This window comes from Anabrus simplex, chromosome 3 (assembly GCF_040414725.1).
Source record: "Anabrus simplex isolate iqAnaSimp1 chromosome 3, ASM4041472v1, whole genome shotgun sequence".
Lineage (NCBI taxonomy): Eukaryota > Metazoa > Arthropoda > Insecta > Orthoptera > Tettigoniidae > Anabrus > Anabrus simplex.
In genome coordinates, this window is record NC_090267.1 from 56,435,206 (window position 1) to 56,452,967 (window position 17,762).

The following is a 17,762-nucleotide window of genomic DNA, read 5'->3' on the forward strand; positions in this document are numbered from 1 at the left end:
GTTATCAACTTATTCTTTGAACTTATGCTTGTTGCTCACGGTAAATTTTTTTTTTCAAATTTATTGTACAATTATTTAATTTTATAAAATTTCTGTTGCTCACGGTCAAATTCAAGTTTTATAAAACCTTTTATAAAACTTTACGTAAAATAGGACATGTTCTATTCTGTAAAATTAATTTTATGAAACGAACCAATCAGCAAAGCTGACATCACGATGATGCTGGCGCTATGTCGTGAGAAGATTGTGAAGCTCGATTGTAAACAAACACTTCTTTCTAAAATGGCAGGATCCGGATGGACTAAGAAAGCTGTTAGTGTTTTACTGGACGAATACCAGAAATATCCTTGTTTGTACGAAGTTAAAACGCCACTTTACCACAACAGAAATGCAAGAAGAGGGGCAGAAAACACAATCGCCGAATTCTTAAATGAATGCTGGTCTTCTGACCTCAACTAATTTTCAACCAAGGACAGCAATCCTCTACCTTCTTCTCTTCTTTTGATCCAACCCGAGTCCAGCATTTCCTGGCATTTCTTTTCTTTCTTTTTACCACTGTACAATATATAATTGCAGCTAAAGCAGCAAGTTTTGCTTTGTTTGTTGGAGCAATACTCTCAAACACACTGTAAGTTGAACAGCTGATTCTTGGTTTTAAAGTTTATCGATAGATGGCAGCACATGCACATCCTAGTTCAGGAGTGAGGCCATCCTGATGCTTCAACGGATTTTATAAAATAATTTTACCATGAGCAACACAACTTGTTTTCACCAAATTTTTATAAAATTAATTGTACAACAAATTTTATGAAACATTTTACCTTGAGCAATAGGCTTTAAGCTCATTATGACAAAGAAAGGATGCAAACAAGTGTATGAATGTAGATCAGAGATAGAGAGGACACAAAAGATAAATATACAGGGTGGGTAAGTTATTTGAGTATATATTCTAAGCAGTTTGAATATCAACCATATCTGATGAATAAAAATATATTGATGTAAAACTTGGTACACGCATACAGTAATGTTTGGACTATAGAGTTACTTGATGTAACTGCCCTTCGCCGTAATGACTGCTACAGTGCTGAGTAGTTGCCCATGCTATTCTCGGGTGGCGGCACTAGTGGCACTAGTATCAGCTTGTTTCTCTCTCTGATTGGTGTTACCAAGACTTGCACAGTGTGATCCAGTTCTGATGTCCTCTTAGATTGAGCAGTGGTTGCTAAACTCTGCTCTGTAGTTCCCCTCCTTGCCTGTTGAAACGATAGTCATGTTAGCTACTTGGTAGAGAAGACCATAGTTTGAACTACAAGTCAATTCTTTTTAAAATGCTCATTAGTGCAGTTTGAATATCAACCAATCAATCAATCAATCAATCAATCAATCAATCAATCAATCAATCAATCAATCAATCAAAGTCATCTGCAGTTATGGATCAGTTGTTCACCAAGTCTTTTGTTAAACTATATCAAAGTAGTTGGAATTTTACCCCGTGGTAAATTATACCAGTCTAAACTTCCTTGCCCTATAAACAAATATTTGCCCCAATTTGGCCTCTTGAATTCCAACTTTATCTTCATATTATGATGATCCTTCCTACTTTTATAAACTCTGTTTAAGTTTATTTATCTAATAACGTCATTCCATGCCATCTCTCCACTAACAGCTTGAAACATACAATTATAAGAATTTGTATCACATACAACCTGTCTACTTACTTACAAGTCTTCCCAGACCAAAGTTTGCAATACATTCACAGCACCCCCTTGTTGGAAATAGCCTGAAATAAATCATGCTGCTTTTCTTAGGATCCTTTTTTTCAGTTCTCGAATCAAGTAATCCTGATGAGGGAACCATACTCTAATTGTGGTCTTACCAGTGACTTATACGCTCTCTGTTTTAAATCCTTACTACTATACAACCCCTAAATACCCTCATAACTGTGCGAAGAAATCTGTTTACAATGCCATTGATGTGATTACCCCAATGGAGATCTTTTCTTATATTAACACCTATGAACTAAACAGTAATTCCCATGAGAAACAATACGTTTACTCCAACAACACAGTAATTACTGAGAGGATTTTCCTTTTGGTGAAACATACAACCTGATTTTCCACCCTGTTTACCATAATATTGCTGTCCATCTCACAACTTTGTCAAGGTTTTTGCAGTCACTCATAATCCTGTATTTATTTCTCTGTACAGCATAACAGTATTTTCCATACATTAGGAGATGATCAAGACTGTGGGATCCTTTTCAAGAGTTTTTGATCAAAGAACTGGATGATATCCAGTAGAAGGTAAATAGCTGTGTGCTAGGGGAGCAAATATAGGAATATTGGTAAGGATATAGGGGAAGTGGCACAAGAAAGCCTAGGAGAATGTAAGTCTAGAGAAAGATAAACAGATATACGGATATCAAGTCATGTAGAGAAATATAGGTACATGAAAAGGAACATACTGGATGTCTCATCCAAGAGTCGTCAGGAGCCTTTTCTCTGGTGTTTCAGAATACATATGAAGGCTGTTTTCTTTAATCTCTGATAAAAAAAATAATTAAAAAAACACATTTACATAACAAAATGATTTTATCACTAAAAGTTCAGTAGTTTCATACTTATTTTTCCACATAATTGCCAAAACGATGTAGGCATTTGTCGTATTGTGACACCAGCTTTCCGATGCCCTCTGCAAAGAAGTCTGCTGCCATTGTGATAATGTGTCTCGACAGCCTCGTGCTCCATAAAATCCACCAACAAGTCACCTTTATGGTCCAAAAAAACGGCAGCTGTTCCATGTTCCTCAGTGTCAGTTTAAAGTTTTTCGGCTTGTTTGGAGAAGAACGATGCATCCACTGCTTAGACTGTTCTTTGGTATCTGGAGTGTCATACAGGATCCAGGTTTCATCACCAGTAACGATAGACTTTAAAAACTCTTTCCCCTCGCTATGGTAATGCATGAAAACATTACAGCTGACGCCGTTCACTGAGTTTTGTGATCGTCAGTCAATATTGTTGGCACCTAACGTGACCAAAGTTTCCAGTATCCTAAATGTAGAGTTACAATTGTGAACAGAGAAGACCTTGAAATGTCTGGGATTTCTGTATAAAGTTCACTGATCATAAACCTCCATTTGTGGTGTACAAACGGAGAACTTCAGGTGGTTGTCCAAGTGCACATTACCTCACTGCCAGCAGACTTCTTTGCAGAAGGCATGAGAAAGCTGTTGTCACGATACAACAAATGCCTAAATTGTTTTGGTGATTATATTGAAAAAGAAGTATGAAACTGCTAAACTTCTGGTGATAAAATCATTTTGTTATGTGAATGTGTCTTTTGTTTATAGCTCATTGGAGGTTGAAAAAACAACAGCTCTCGTATTTTCAGTTTTGTTTTTCTAATGTGTATGTGGAGTCAGCCCATTAAAAGACTGCTCATCAGGCACATCATGCGACATCCAGTGTCAATGGAAATCATCATTTAGGTTCTCACTGCAGAGTAAATGCTATTTAAAGTGTAAATTTATGTGGCCAATCAGGTTGGTCTATTGCAATATTCTGTTAAAAATGATTAATGACGGTGATAGTACAAGAGGAATAGTTAGTATTTTCAGAAGCGGCTGTATGACAGTAGTTTGGAGACAGGACGGTGCGCTAAAGGCAGCATGACCAGGGAAGCTGTACTGTCACCGTCAATAAAACAGAATATCATGCTAGACTAATTTGAGGTTGCCGTATTGGTTGGGTACATAAAATTACACTTTAAACAACATTTTGTATCCAGGGAGAACCTACCTGGAGTTTTCAATTGACACTGCACATCACATGACATATAGGATGAGCAGTTTTTTATTGTCCTGACTCTACTTATACATATCAAAAATTAAATTGAAAATATCTTCAGAAACATCAGAAGGAAGGCACCTGACGACTCCTGGGTGAGACACCCCGTATTGATGGGCTCTCTCCTCATCAGTCCCGGTTCTTGTACATCAACTCATGACAAGCTTGTTTGTGCTTGCCAGCTTCGTCAGGAGAGCATTGAGGGATCATCTTACCTGGGTGTTAATATAAGGAATGACCTTCATTGGGGTAATGATATTAACAAGGTTGTTAACACATTCACGCCCGTATCCGAGTTATTGCTTATAGCGCGTGACCATGCTGTGGACCGTATCCGAGTTAGCCCAGATAAGCGCAACCTTGAACTGGAGCCGTTCCTATGCAGCTGGGATCTATTTTGGTCACAAATATTTGCGAGAGAGATGAAGGTAATACCCTTATGAATGCTTCTACTCACCAGAAAACACAAGGCCATGCCAATTTACCCTCCCAATGCACTTTTGTTTTGTTTCTGAAGGTAGCCTAGCGCTGGCCCAACTAGCTGCATAGTTGGTTTGTGATTGCACAAGCGTGTGTATAATCGCGTTCTGAAGTGTAACCATGGCGTGTAGGGACAATATAAATGATGCAAGTGGTGCGAATTTACAAAGCACAGTTTCTCAGCTGCTTGAAAAATATCTTGGCCAGGGGTATACAGTCTACTGTATATGGACAATTATTACAATAGCGTTGGACTCGCGAAACAGTTACAGGAACAGAACACTGCCGTATGTGGAACAATACGGTCAAATAGGGGTGTACCAAAAGATCTAAAGGAACACCAGGAAATTCTCAAACGGGGGCAAAAAAGTGAACCCGACATACAAGTACAGTCACCTCTCTACGACATCTCAGCTCTATCTACTTCATCAGCTCCAAGTCAACATCCCGCGATTTTGCCGCCTAAAAGGGCATCGGCCAAGGATCCACCATTTAGGTTAGATGGGAAGAGAAAAGAGCATATTCTCTTGAAGTTTCCACCATCAAATAAAGTGAAGTTCCCCTCAAGAAGGTGCAAAGTGTGCTTCAAAAATAAAATTATTAGTGAAACACGCTATTTTTGTGGAAAGTGTGGTGTTCCCATTCACCCAGGAAAGTGTGACATTACCTACCACACCCTACGGAGATACTAGAGGACTTTATTAAGGTATGTGGAAAATTTTGTTTCCATATCTTGTTTAGTTTAGAACTTATTGTGAAAAGAATTCGTTGTTGTTTGCTCTGCCTCTATCAGCTGGAATAGCTGGGCCATCCCTTTAAATAGCCAGCTCAGATGATGAGCGTGAATGTGTTAAGAAAGGTTACAGATCTCCTCACATGGTTATAAGAGTATTTAGGAATTGTAGTAAGGATGTAAAGGGGAGGGTTTATAAGTCTCCTATAGTTCCAGTGTATGGGACCCTCACCTTAACTACGTGATACGAGAACTGGAAAAAATCAAAGGAAAGCAGCACGATTTGTTCTGGGTGATTTCCAACAAAGGAGTAGTGTTTAATTTAAAGTCAAGGAGTAGTGTTGCAAAAATGTTGCAAACTTAGGACTGGGAATACTTGGGAGTAAGGAGACGAGCTGCTCAACTATGTTGTATGTACAGGGTGAACTTTAATAAAAACCGACAAACTGCAGGGACTGATTCCTGACTGGAAATGGAGGAAAAAATGTCCTACGAACATGTGTCCGGAAATGGACGGTGTGCGTGCAACGACAACAAATAGTCCCGGAATACAGTACATAGCTGAATCGTATGCACGTCACAGCAGATGTTCAAAGTGGCCTCCATTTGCTGCAATGCATGCGTTCAGACATCGTATCATGGATTGCCTCACTCTTTTGCACGTTCTGGTCTTTCGCTGAATAGCGCCACAGGCATCGTGAACACGCTGTTGAAGGATCTGCACATCAGGAATTGGTTCAGCATACACAACGCTTTTCAGATGTCCCCAGAGGTAAAAATCCAGGGGGTTTAAGTCCGGTGATCTGGGAGGCCATGCAGCAGGGCCTCCGCATCCTATCCAGCGGCTGGGGAAGATGTTGTTGAGGTGTTGGCGAACTGTAATGTAGAAGTGGGGTGGTGCTCTATCATGCAGAAACCACATAACCTGTCTTATTGCCAAAGGCACATTCTCAAGCAATCCAGGCAGAGTATTCTGCAGGAAGTCCAGGTACGTTCCTCCGTTGAGGCATTGTGGAATAATAACTGGTCCAAGTATGTGGTTGCCAAGAATCCCCGCCCAAACATTGATGCTGAGCCGATGCTGGTGAGATGCTTCAACCATTTCCCGGGGATTTTCTGTAGTCCACAGATGATTATGCAGATTGACGATGCCATTTCTGGTAGAGGTTGCTTCATCGGTAAAGAGAACTGATGACATAAATCCCATAACCGTGATGACCTGGTGCAAAAACCATCGACAAAATCCTTCCCATAGAGGGAAATCCACTGCTGGTAATCCTTGCACTCATTGCAGGTGATAGGGATAATAACAGTTGTCATGCAGCATACACATAATCGTAGTCTGGCTTACACCATGTTGCCGTGCCACTTGCCTGGAGCTTGTACTAGGGTTCGTCTCAATGTCCTGTAGAACCTGTTCCTCCAGATCTGGTGTACGCACAGTCTGCCGCCTCCCTGCATGTTCGTCTGTCTGAAAGGACCCATGATCACACAAACGTCCAAAAATGGCTTGAAACGTTGTGTGATGTGGTTGGTGTCTGTGAGTGTACTTGTTTTGGTATAGCCGTGCTGCCTCTCGACCGTTTCCTTTGGCTTGGCCATACACAAACACCATCTCGGCTTGTTCCCGACATGAATACCGGATCATTCTGCTTCCGACAGTATGCTGGTTCAATCACACTATCTGCAACAGAAGAAACACACTGCAAGTAGTCAGGTAAAATGTCATTCGTCAGTGGCATTTACCGTTGCAACGATGCATTTCCGGACACATGTTCATAGGACATTTTTTCCTCCATTTCCAGTCAGGAATAAGTCCCTGCAGTTTGTCGGTTTTATTAAAGTTCACCCTGAACCACCTATTCAATACATTTCACAATCTATGTGGTTAGAATTTTACATAGTACTACAGAGTTCTAAGGCACGAGTTTTGCCCTTTGTTTAATGGGCATCATCAGCCTAACTCAACCTTAAAACAATTAGTTGTAGAGCCTGTATATTCTTACAATGTGATATTAGACTATTAGTGTTGTAACACTGTGGTGTCTTAAAACTAGCAATACATAACATCTAAAAACATAGACAAACACTGAATTTGTTTAAAAGTATTGATAAATAACAATCTAAAATTATCACTTAGTCAGTCTTAAAAACTTGTGTGTCTGAAACTAAAACAGATCTTCTTCATTTTATAGACTATTAAACTTGTGTGGTCTTCAGTACTCGAAGTTCAAAATATCTGAGGGATATCAGACACATACGTGGTATGTTTCAAGCTGTCAGTGGAGATATGGTGTGGAATGACATTAGTAGATGAATAAACTTGAGCGGAGCTTTTAAAAGTAGGAAAGATTGTAATATGAAGATAAAGTTGTAATTCAAGAGGATGATGATGAGGACAAAGAGCAAGTGATTGGAATAATTTATGTAGGGAAATGTTCAATAAATTTCTAAGTTCTTGAAAACTTTTAAGAAAGGGTAGGTAAACAACTGATGGGGAATGTGCCACTTGGGTGACAGCCCTAAATGCAGCAGGTCATTGATGACATTGATAAAGAATTTCATTCTTGATATGAGAAATGTAGGATAAGAAGAAAGCTGAATACAGGTGGTAAAAGACAAAGATTTGAACTCCACCGTTGGAAGCCCTGAAGGTGGGTTTCTGTGGTTTCCCATTCTCACACCAAGCAAATGCTGGAGCTGTACTTAATTACGGCCAAAACCACTTCCTATCCACTCCTAGCTATTTCCTATTCTATTGTCACCATAAGACTTCAGTGTCAGTGCGACATAAAGCAATATTGTAAAAAATATGAATTTAAAAATCTCTGAACAAAGGGCAAACACACAAAGAGGAAAGAAACCTAGCAGATCAAAATAAGTATTGGAGAGGAAAGAGCAAGTGACAAATAAAGTTATACAAAGATAGACAGGGAAAAACATAAATATGAACACATAACAGGGTAAACACAATGACAGGTGACACATTGGTATCAGTGAGCATAGAAACAGTTAGATTATTTTCTGTTAACAATATTTTGTATCTCAGGAAAATGTTACCATCTTATGATCCAATAATAAACAAATTTCTTTACAGAATCGAAAAGACAAAAGCCATGTCAGGTGCCTCAGAACTCTTCTCGCCCTATGTTCAGCCCGGGTCCTACCAGACCTCCATTCAGAATACCTGAGTTCAAGTGGTCATACATCCACCAGCGTCTGCTCTCTGATGTTCTTTTCTCCTTGGAGACAGATATTCAGGTGTGGAGAAGGTGAGTGTACATTATGTTCCATTTAATACTGATGTGGAGAGAGGAGTTTTTGCTTATCGTGATCACCAGCAGGAGTTCCCTTATCAAGCTTTGGCATTCAAACTGGCACTTCAACAGGTTACAGTTTGATCATCTGAATTTAAGCTTTGATCTCTTAATCTTGGGTCATAATATCATGACATCCTCCTTAACTATGCAATTTGATCTTTAATCCACATTGGTAAGTTTTCTAAATCTTTTTCATAGGTACTTTTAATGTACCTTTACTGTGTTTTTAATTTGTGTACCTATGTAACATACTCGGATACAAATTATAAAATGTTCACTGTGTCTAGAAAACTGCAACTTATGATGAATTATTAAGTAATATTTCTTGTTGCCCACCAAAATATAATGCTTATTGCTCACAGTAAAATTTTCCTTTAAATTTATAGTACAATAATTTAATTTAATTTAATTTAATTGGGACATTGATGATGATGAAAATTTCTGTTGCTCATGGTCAAATTCCAGTTTTTTAAAACCTCTGATGAAACTTGTCATAAAATAGAACATGTTCAATTCCGTAAAATTAATTTTGCAAAATGAACCAATTAGCAAAGCTGACATGACGATGATGCTGGCGCTACGATGCGAGAAGCTTGTGAAGCTTGTTCATAAACATAAACAAACACTTCTAAAATGGCAGGATCTGTGTGGACTAAGGAAGCTGAAAGTGTTTGAGACTAAAACGCCAATGTATCACAAGAGTAATGCAAGAAAGGACGCAGAAAACTCAGCCACCAAATTTATGTCAAAGGTTCGGTCAAACCGTTGCTAGTAATAAATTATTATATGTAAAAAACCACCTTTCCAATACACAAAATCCTTATATTTAGGATGAAACCATTTAGTTACAAATTGGACATGTTTCGCTCAATCTTAGTGAGCATCATCAGCCATAGATATCATAAATCATTGATGGGTCAGGGCCCTGATCCTGGTGTATATCACAAAAGAATGTCTAATATACATTGATAAAAATATATGAATTTAACACTTTAAAAATAATCAATAAGATTATATGTGTCTATTAAAACAAAAATTGATCATTAAAATTGCTTAAAATGTAAAATGGAATGGATGACTTAAAATGTTAAAATAGTATGTAGTGATTAGATGTTCTTAAAAATCGTTGTTCATTATATCTACGCTCGATTGCATTAGACTGTTTATGATGAAAACAGTTTTTCATATCAGGGTGAGCTCTTATTATAAACTATGATGCTGTTTTTTAAGAATAATCATGATGAGGAATGCTGAAATCACATAAATGGTTTCATCCTAAATGTAAGGGTTTTGTGTATTGGAAAGGTGGTTTTTTACATATAATAATTTATTACTCTGAAATCCAATACGGTTGTAAAATGAGATTTATAACTTGTAATGTTACAAACCGTTGCTTACGCTATTATACAAGGCTGGGAAATGCAAGGCCTCGCTGGTCGTGAAACTGGTTTCTGCTCGGGCTCGTGAAACGCATCATTTTGCTGCTAGGTCCGCTCTTCTTAGTCATAAAATTGTGTGGGCGAAGTACTCATTCAAACATTCATGAGCATGTCAAGACGTAATTTTGTACTTTGTGAGCTTTCTTGTGCTAGTGCAGGTGATTATAATTTAGTGACTCAAAATTAACGCCGTATTTACGTAATGCAAACATCGGATAAACTAAAAAAAAATACGGTGTACTGTAGTGTTCCTTACTGTAAATCAAAGACCTCAAAATGATGTGGTATTTCATTTCACAAATTTCCGAAAGACGAGGAACCTAAATGGTGATTGGCAGTTTGTCGTCAAGGAAATAGACTGAGATCTCTGTGGAAACCTAGCATACATTCCACCGTTTGCTGTAGGCATTTTAAGGACTCAAAGTCCTATTTGCGTACGTCATTCCATCCGTATTTCAAGGTTTTCCCTGACACACACAGTCACATACAGAAAGACCAGATATGAGGAAGACCACAGAAGACGGAAATTAAGAAAATTGAAATTCATGTGGAACCAACTATATATACAGCCAGTGAAGAGAATGACCCTCCACCTGTAATTATCAGTGAACCATTATATAAAACCACAGGCACACAGTGTTCTATTAAACTATACTGCACTAAAGTAGGTTTGAAACTGAAAAGAATAGTTATAAAATGTAGGAAACAAGGAGCACTTGTAATGAAGCAGAAAAATATTATTACTGCTTTAAAAGAAAGGATGCATCAACTCAAAAAAGAAAAATATCAACATGGACTTGACAGTCGACTAAATAAAATTACAGGACTAGCTGAACAAGGTGATTTGGAGCAGATTCAAGCTTTTTGTAAACAAAAGAGTAAATTCAGAGAGAATACTATAAAGGTCCGTAGCTCATTCAAAGGTTACCTGTTCCTAAAGTGTCTAAATACGTTGCACCTACTACACCAAAAACTTTAAAAACTTACATTAGCCATTCCAGAGGAGAGACGGGAATTACTCCCTTGGTACGTGCTCGTTTTATTACAGAAAAGAAATCCTTACAGCATGATAATGAAAAGGTAGTTTCTATAATCATAGATGAGATGGTAATAAAATCAAAGCTGGTCTATGACAGGAATTTGGATAAGCTTCTTGGAATTACTTATGCAGAGGGAGATGCTGTCGGTTTTGAAGATAAACTTGCTAATAAATTGCTCTGCATTATGTTCAAAGATGTTTCCACACATTACAGGATTCCTGTGTCATATTATACTAGCCAAATTAACACGCGAGACCTTACAGGCTGTTAAAGATTGTGTACTCCAAGTCGTCCGAATTGTGACAGACAATTGTCAAGTGAATGTGGCAATGTTTCACTTCTTGTGTGGAAAGGAGGCAGACTTTGTAAATCAACTTCAGCGCCCATTAGATCCCAGCAGTCCTATATTTTTCAGTTTTGACCCTGGCCATATTTAAAGAAATGTAAGTTCACAACATGTGAGCAGGAATTTTAAAGCAAATGGTAACCTGGTAAATGCAGAACATGCGAACTAGCTGTACCACCTGAAAAAACGATTGGTAGCGAAATCTGTGCGGAAATTAACTAGAAATGTAGTATACCCTACAAATTTGGAAAAGATTAAAGTTGCAAGGGCTAAAGTAATATTCTCGACAGACACTACTGCTGGTCTAAGGAGTTTGGAGAAAGTAAGCCCAGAAGAAATTGGTGACAGGAACAGCTTCAATGAAACCATAAATTTTATTGAAATGTTTCAAACATGGCATGATATTCATAATTATTTGCACTACTACAACAAAAATGGATGATAAGCAACATTCAGAACACGTGGTTTCTCCGTAACTATCGTAATTAGCTATACATTAGCGAATTTTCACAAGCACTTGCCACGAGGTCCATGCTGAACATAAGAAGACATTCAAAACTTATCTCTAAGAAAGACGATCCTAGCGGGAGAACTGAAAACTAAATTCGGTGACCCCACTTCTCATTGCTCATTTCCCAGCCTTGTATAATAGCGTAAGCAACGGGTGGAACACAAGCCAGGTTGATGTGAAGGCAAAGATAAACAAGGATTCAAACTCAATCCTTGACATCACATACACATCTTCATAGTTCATAGATGGCCATCCTGATGCTTCCACGAATTTTATGAAATAATTTTACCATGAACAACACAACTTGTTTTTGTTATATTTTTATAAAATGAGTTGTACAACAAATTTTACAAAAAAAATTGCCATGGGCAATGGGCATAAGAATGAGAACTGGTGGTGACAGTGGTATAGCATCATGTTTAGTAGCTAATCGTCACAACAATAAGTGACGAAAAAGAATGTTATAGCTGTGGGCAAGTCTGCATCTTGCAAAGCACCACACTGGTACTGAACATCAGCATCAGGTAGTAGGAAGCCCCATCTCTGTATGTTGATCCTGCATCATGACACACCCACTCTCAAAGGTTGAGTGTCCGCACATTATGTAGGATTGATTGTTGCTGGCTAGTTCTCCTATGACCTGAATATTCTGGTAGTCTACTTCATTCCTAGATTTGATGATGCGATATCTGTCTGGATTTCTCTTCAAAGCCTAAGTTTTTGTTAGGAAACACTTCTTAGATCATAGTTGCCAAGCTTTAGGTTGGTGTCCGCAAAGCGGATGGGTGCCAGGGCAATCTTTAATTAGGAACTAACTAGTCCTCAAGCCATATACCATCCTTAATGCCCTACTCTCTTGATAGAAAAAGGCATGACTCTTGATATCATGATCATTGCCATGGGAAGCCAGTTTCTCATGGAATGTGATTTTTTTTTAAATTTGTTGTGTATTGAATGGGATTCAAACCGCAGTCACCATAGTAAGAAGACAATTGCTATGCCACAAGCCATCGTGTTCATACACTCTTCACAGTGTGTCCCATTTTGTCTGATGTTTCTGCATCCTGTACTATTCCCAACCTTGTTACTGCTGGTCATAAGCTGAATCTGTCAGTGGATAAATGAATAAAGTCTACTTTGATGTGTTAAACTGGCCAAGGCACATGTTGCTGTGTTAAAAGGAACTATGTTTGCCTGTTATTTATGCGGGAAGCATGAGGAAGATTCACTCCGTACTGAGGAACAAGAAACTAAGTTGTCAACCTTTTAAACGTTTTAATGTGCTAAGATATGGTATTCGTTGGATTATTAGTTCTACTCAAAACAGTTCCCAAATTCAGTGATATCGACCTTTAATCAGAACACATTTGTGGTGTATGTAGGCCTACTATTTGACTTTAATTTGTATTAAAATGTAGGAGCCATTTTCTTTTCAGTTTCAGTTTAGTAAGTTTTCCAGTGTGTCAGAACTAATGCAAGGTTAAAGAAATACTAGAAAACATTTAATTAACAATAGAACGTGACTTGTTTTGTTCTTGAGAAGAATATTGTCCATCTCTATTAAAACACTTTGAACAGTATGGTGTTAGTAGTAGAAAATCTTCAGTGAACCCAACCTTCTGCTTGAGGCAATTAATGGACAAGTATTGGGAATATGGAAAGGAACTGGTTATGACCTTCATAGAACTAACAAAAGGATATTATAATGTTCCCAGGGAGAAGGTCTGGGAAACCATGGTCAAAAAGAGACTGGGCACACAAATTGTAGAAATGGAGCAAGCTATGTATAACAACTGAGTTGTCATTGTACAGACTCCGGTTGGAAGGACGAAATGGTTTAGAAATTAAATTGGTCTAAGACAGGGGATTGTGAGGGAATTGTGCTGTCACCTCTTATTTTTAGTGGTTATGGATGAAATTGTAAAGGAGATAAAGGAAGCATATGAGATTAGGGAGATGAAATTATTACTATTTGCAGACAATATTGTGATCTGGGGAACAAACTGCAAAGAAGTGAAAGAACAACTTGATGCACTGAATGATAAAATTGAAAAGTATGGTATGAAAATCAATGCAGTGAAAAGCAAGTTCATTGTGATATCAACAGGAGAAAGACACAGACAATTCATTGCAAAAATTGGCAGTCAAAACCTTGAAATTGTTGAGAGTTTCAAATACCTAGGGAGTGAATTAATGCAGAATATAAGGCGAGACATGGAGATAAGCAAGAGGGTGCAACAGGGCAATGCATTCTACTAGAGTGTAAGAAACCTTGTCTGGAATAGGGAAGTGTAAAGAGGTTTTTGTTTTTTTTTCTAGGGGCTTTACGTCGCACCAACACAGATAGGTCTTATGGTGACGATGGGATAGGAAAGGCCTAGGAGTTGGAAGGAAGCAGCCATGGCCTTAATTAAGGTACAGCCCCAGCATTTGCCGGTGTGAAAATGGGAAACCACGGAAAACTATCTTCAGGGCTGCCGACAGTGGGATTCGAACCCACTATCTCCCGATTACTGGGTACTGACCGCACTTAAGCAACTACAGCTATCGAGCTCGGTAAAGGAAGTCTGAATAGAAAAGCTAAATGAGAGAACTGATAGAAATAAACCAAGATGGTTTGGACATGTAAAGGGGATGGATGAAGAAAGAATACCAAAATAGGTGCTGGAGATGAAGTTTAAGGGAAAGGTAGTGAGAAGGAGACCTAGAACAAGGTTGATCAATTCAATAAAGAGGAGTGCAAGAAGAATAAACCTGAACTGAGACAAAATGATGGGAGAGGAATGCTGGAAGGGGGATGGGAAGGGTGGAGAAGTTCCATAAATGCCCTTGCCTGGCAGGAGCTGGATAAGGGAAAAGGATGATGAGGATGATGATGATGTATAAATAGTATTAATTAACAGCTAAGAGAACACATGCAATAGACAGAGTGCAGTAAGGTAAGTTTAAAGAAAAAAGTTCACATTTATTAAGGCACTGAACACAGATTTTTAACATGCACTAGTTTTGTACTTGTTCATAATAAGTGCCCATTCTGTCCAGCTCTGTAGGGTAAAAATGGCTATCACTACGAATTGCCGTCCTCAGTGGCCTGGGTTCAGTTGCCGGTACTTTTGGAGATTTAAGAATGGCAAGAAGGCCGGTATGTGGTTAAAATGGTACATGCAGCTCACCGCCATTGTGGATGTGCTGAAAAGAGCTGCACCACCTCGGGATGAGGACAGAAGTTTACTTTATTGCACATTCTTAAACAATAACATTTACACACACACGCACACACACAAAAAATAGGAAAGAAAAACACAGTTGAAATGATTTACACATAATAAAAGTGATTTGATAGAATCTGATGACGTTCTTTCAGGAAAAAACATAATTCTGGTATTACTTAAATGTTTTCTTCAGTCAGTCAGTCATTCACCACTGATCTGCATTTAGGGCTGTCGCCCAGGTGGCAGATTCCCTATAAATTATTTACTTAGTCTTTTCTTAAATGATTTTGAAAAAGAAGTTGGATAATTTATCGAAGATCTTCCTTGGTAAATTATTCCAATCTCTACCTATGGATGAATACTTTCCCCAATTTTCCTTTTTAATTCCAACTTTTTCTTCATATTACGATCTTTCCTAGTTTTAAACACTCCAGTAATCACCACTGACCTTTTCAGTATGTACTGAACATGACCTAATACATTGAAAGTTTATTTTGAGTCCATTCAAGTTTATTCGCCATACCTCCATTGACAGCTCATAACATACTGCCTAATTGAGCAGCTCATAAATTAGGCAAAAATATATTCTTGTCTGGGGTTTTCTAATATTGCATAATCTTCCATTAGTTTTGACAGATAAGAAAAAAAACCTAAGTGATTAAGTGATTGAATAATTCTTCTGCTTCTTCTTCCTGCTGGTGGAGGGTCAACTCCACAGATCAAGGAACTCCATTTCCTATGATCGGAAACATCATTACTCTGTAGGTGGAAGGCTCTTATGCCGGTGTGGATGGCATCTTACCATCGTTGTTTTGGTCTTCCAATCGGTTGAGTTCCGCTGGCATTAAGGTGATAAGCAGTATTGACGATGGTATTAAGTGCTTCATGCATGATATGGCCACAGGACTAGAGACGTCTCTCACGCATTTTCTCATTTATTGGAGTGGTGCTAATCTTACATCAAATAGTCATTATGTGGTCAAGATGAAAGATTCCCATCGAGCAACACAACATTAATATCAAAATTGATGTATCCACAAAGACGCACAGAAAATGCTGTCAGTTGTGTACACTGTTTTATTTACAAGTTATTTATACATGCTCTACACACATTACTGAACCGCCACCTCAACAAACATTTGACTGCTAACAGTAGCATGTCAACAGAATCCAACACAAGTTCACGACTTCCACACAAGTCTCATTAAAACAACTCAACTCTACTCCCAAGACTGCCTCTTTATATACGTTGCCTGGCTAGGCTTCTGGAAGAATATGACACAACATGTTTCCTCGTAATTTTGATAGTCTCCAATAGCCTATTTACAATGTAAGGAATTTTCTACACAATTCCAGTCGCAATTTGCGGTGTTCTAGACTTATTACAGTGTATTGCACAATGTTGGATTGGATAATACATCATATATATAGGTAAAAATAAATTATGTACTATTAATTACATGGTCTTACATTAAATAAACTCATATATATGTATACAGCAGATGTTTCATGACATAACCTCACAAATAATACAATCATGATTATACCAAATAAAGTCCGGACATAACTACGTAAATAATACTAATACTAATAGATGTAAACAACTTCATAGCCACACCTCACAAGTCATCATTGATATGTCCATTATTTACCCATGGGTTAGAGAATATTGTTTCCAAGTTATACTAGTCTATTACACTTGCGTCAACATCTACATAACATGAATGTGGTGCTCTACTTGTCTCATATGGTAACAGCTGTAAAGGTGTAATACTGTTACCATATGTTTTCTCTTTCAGGTAGTTTATAAATTAACTGAGTCAAAACTGAAAAAGGATGGCTTCAGATATTACAAAAAAAATTAATTTGTATCGGCATTCACTTGTTACAGAGCACTCTCGTTACCTCCCTGCACCACCTCCATCCAGCATTTATCTTTACTCACACTTCAGCGTTGTTGTTGGTCTTACTACTTAAATGAGATCCTAAGTAACAGAAGGCATCAGTCTTCAGTGGGTATTCACCATTGACTTCAGTATCACTGTCACTCTGATTTGTTAGGTACTCTGTCTTTTTGATGTTAAGGCGAAGGCCAAATCTGCTGAGGGTGTCATTCCAGGCTTGGACCTGGTATTGCAGACAATGTTTGGAGGTGCTGGCAAGCACGACATCATCCGCTTAGAGTGAGTTCCATGGAACTTTGCATTGTAAGTCTCAAGTAATTGTGTCCTTTACACAGATAAAGAGTAGAGGTGATAAGGCTGAACCTTGATGGACACCAACTTTGACTGGAAAGCTGTCTGATATATTAGTGGCTCATGTTTTACTACTGCTGTTAACATAGATTTGTAAATTTCCTCTTAAAACAAACCAATATCATACTTACATATGATTATTATATTTTAGAAATAAATCCTGTGAATTATTGCTTGAAAACGGCTAGTGAGTGAAGAAAAGAACTATCTATTTAAAAAAACACTATTTCTAAAAACATGTTCTGCAAATTTCATTTCAAACTGTTGATCACATTTATAGAGGAAGGTATTTGTTGTGAACAAAATAAGCAAGACTAGAGATGTATTTTCATAGAAATATACTTTTTCCTTCCCCCGAAAAGTGAGAAAAAGTGACGGTTTCTTCCCCAACCAATCTCAGCTGTTTTCAGCTGTTGTTGATGAAATGTTAAAAGGTGGTTAAGTTCTTATTGTTCTTACCTGTTTTTTCAAACTTAATTCTCTGCTGGCTAATAATGAGAAGTAGCAGCATGCAGGTAAAGATTAACATGTGCGGACTTGTTACTTTTGTCCCCTAAAGTCTGAATCACATCCGGCAACAT

At 38.0% G+C, this 17,762-nt stretch overlaps 1 protein-coding gene across 1 annotated transcript in view; it reads left to right on the forward strand.

Moving 5' to 3' along the window:
* Window positions 1–17,762, forward strand: part of rg (rugose) — a 313,364-nt gene that overhangs the window by 209,701 nt on the left and 85,901 nt on the right. The window contains exon 21 of the mRNA XM_068226793.1: window positions 8,156–8,330. Within this exon, the coding sequence (XP_068082894.1) occupies window positions 8,156–8,330 (175 nt within the window). The remainder of the gene's footprint in view (window positions 1–8,155; window positions 8,331–17,762) is intronic.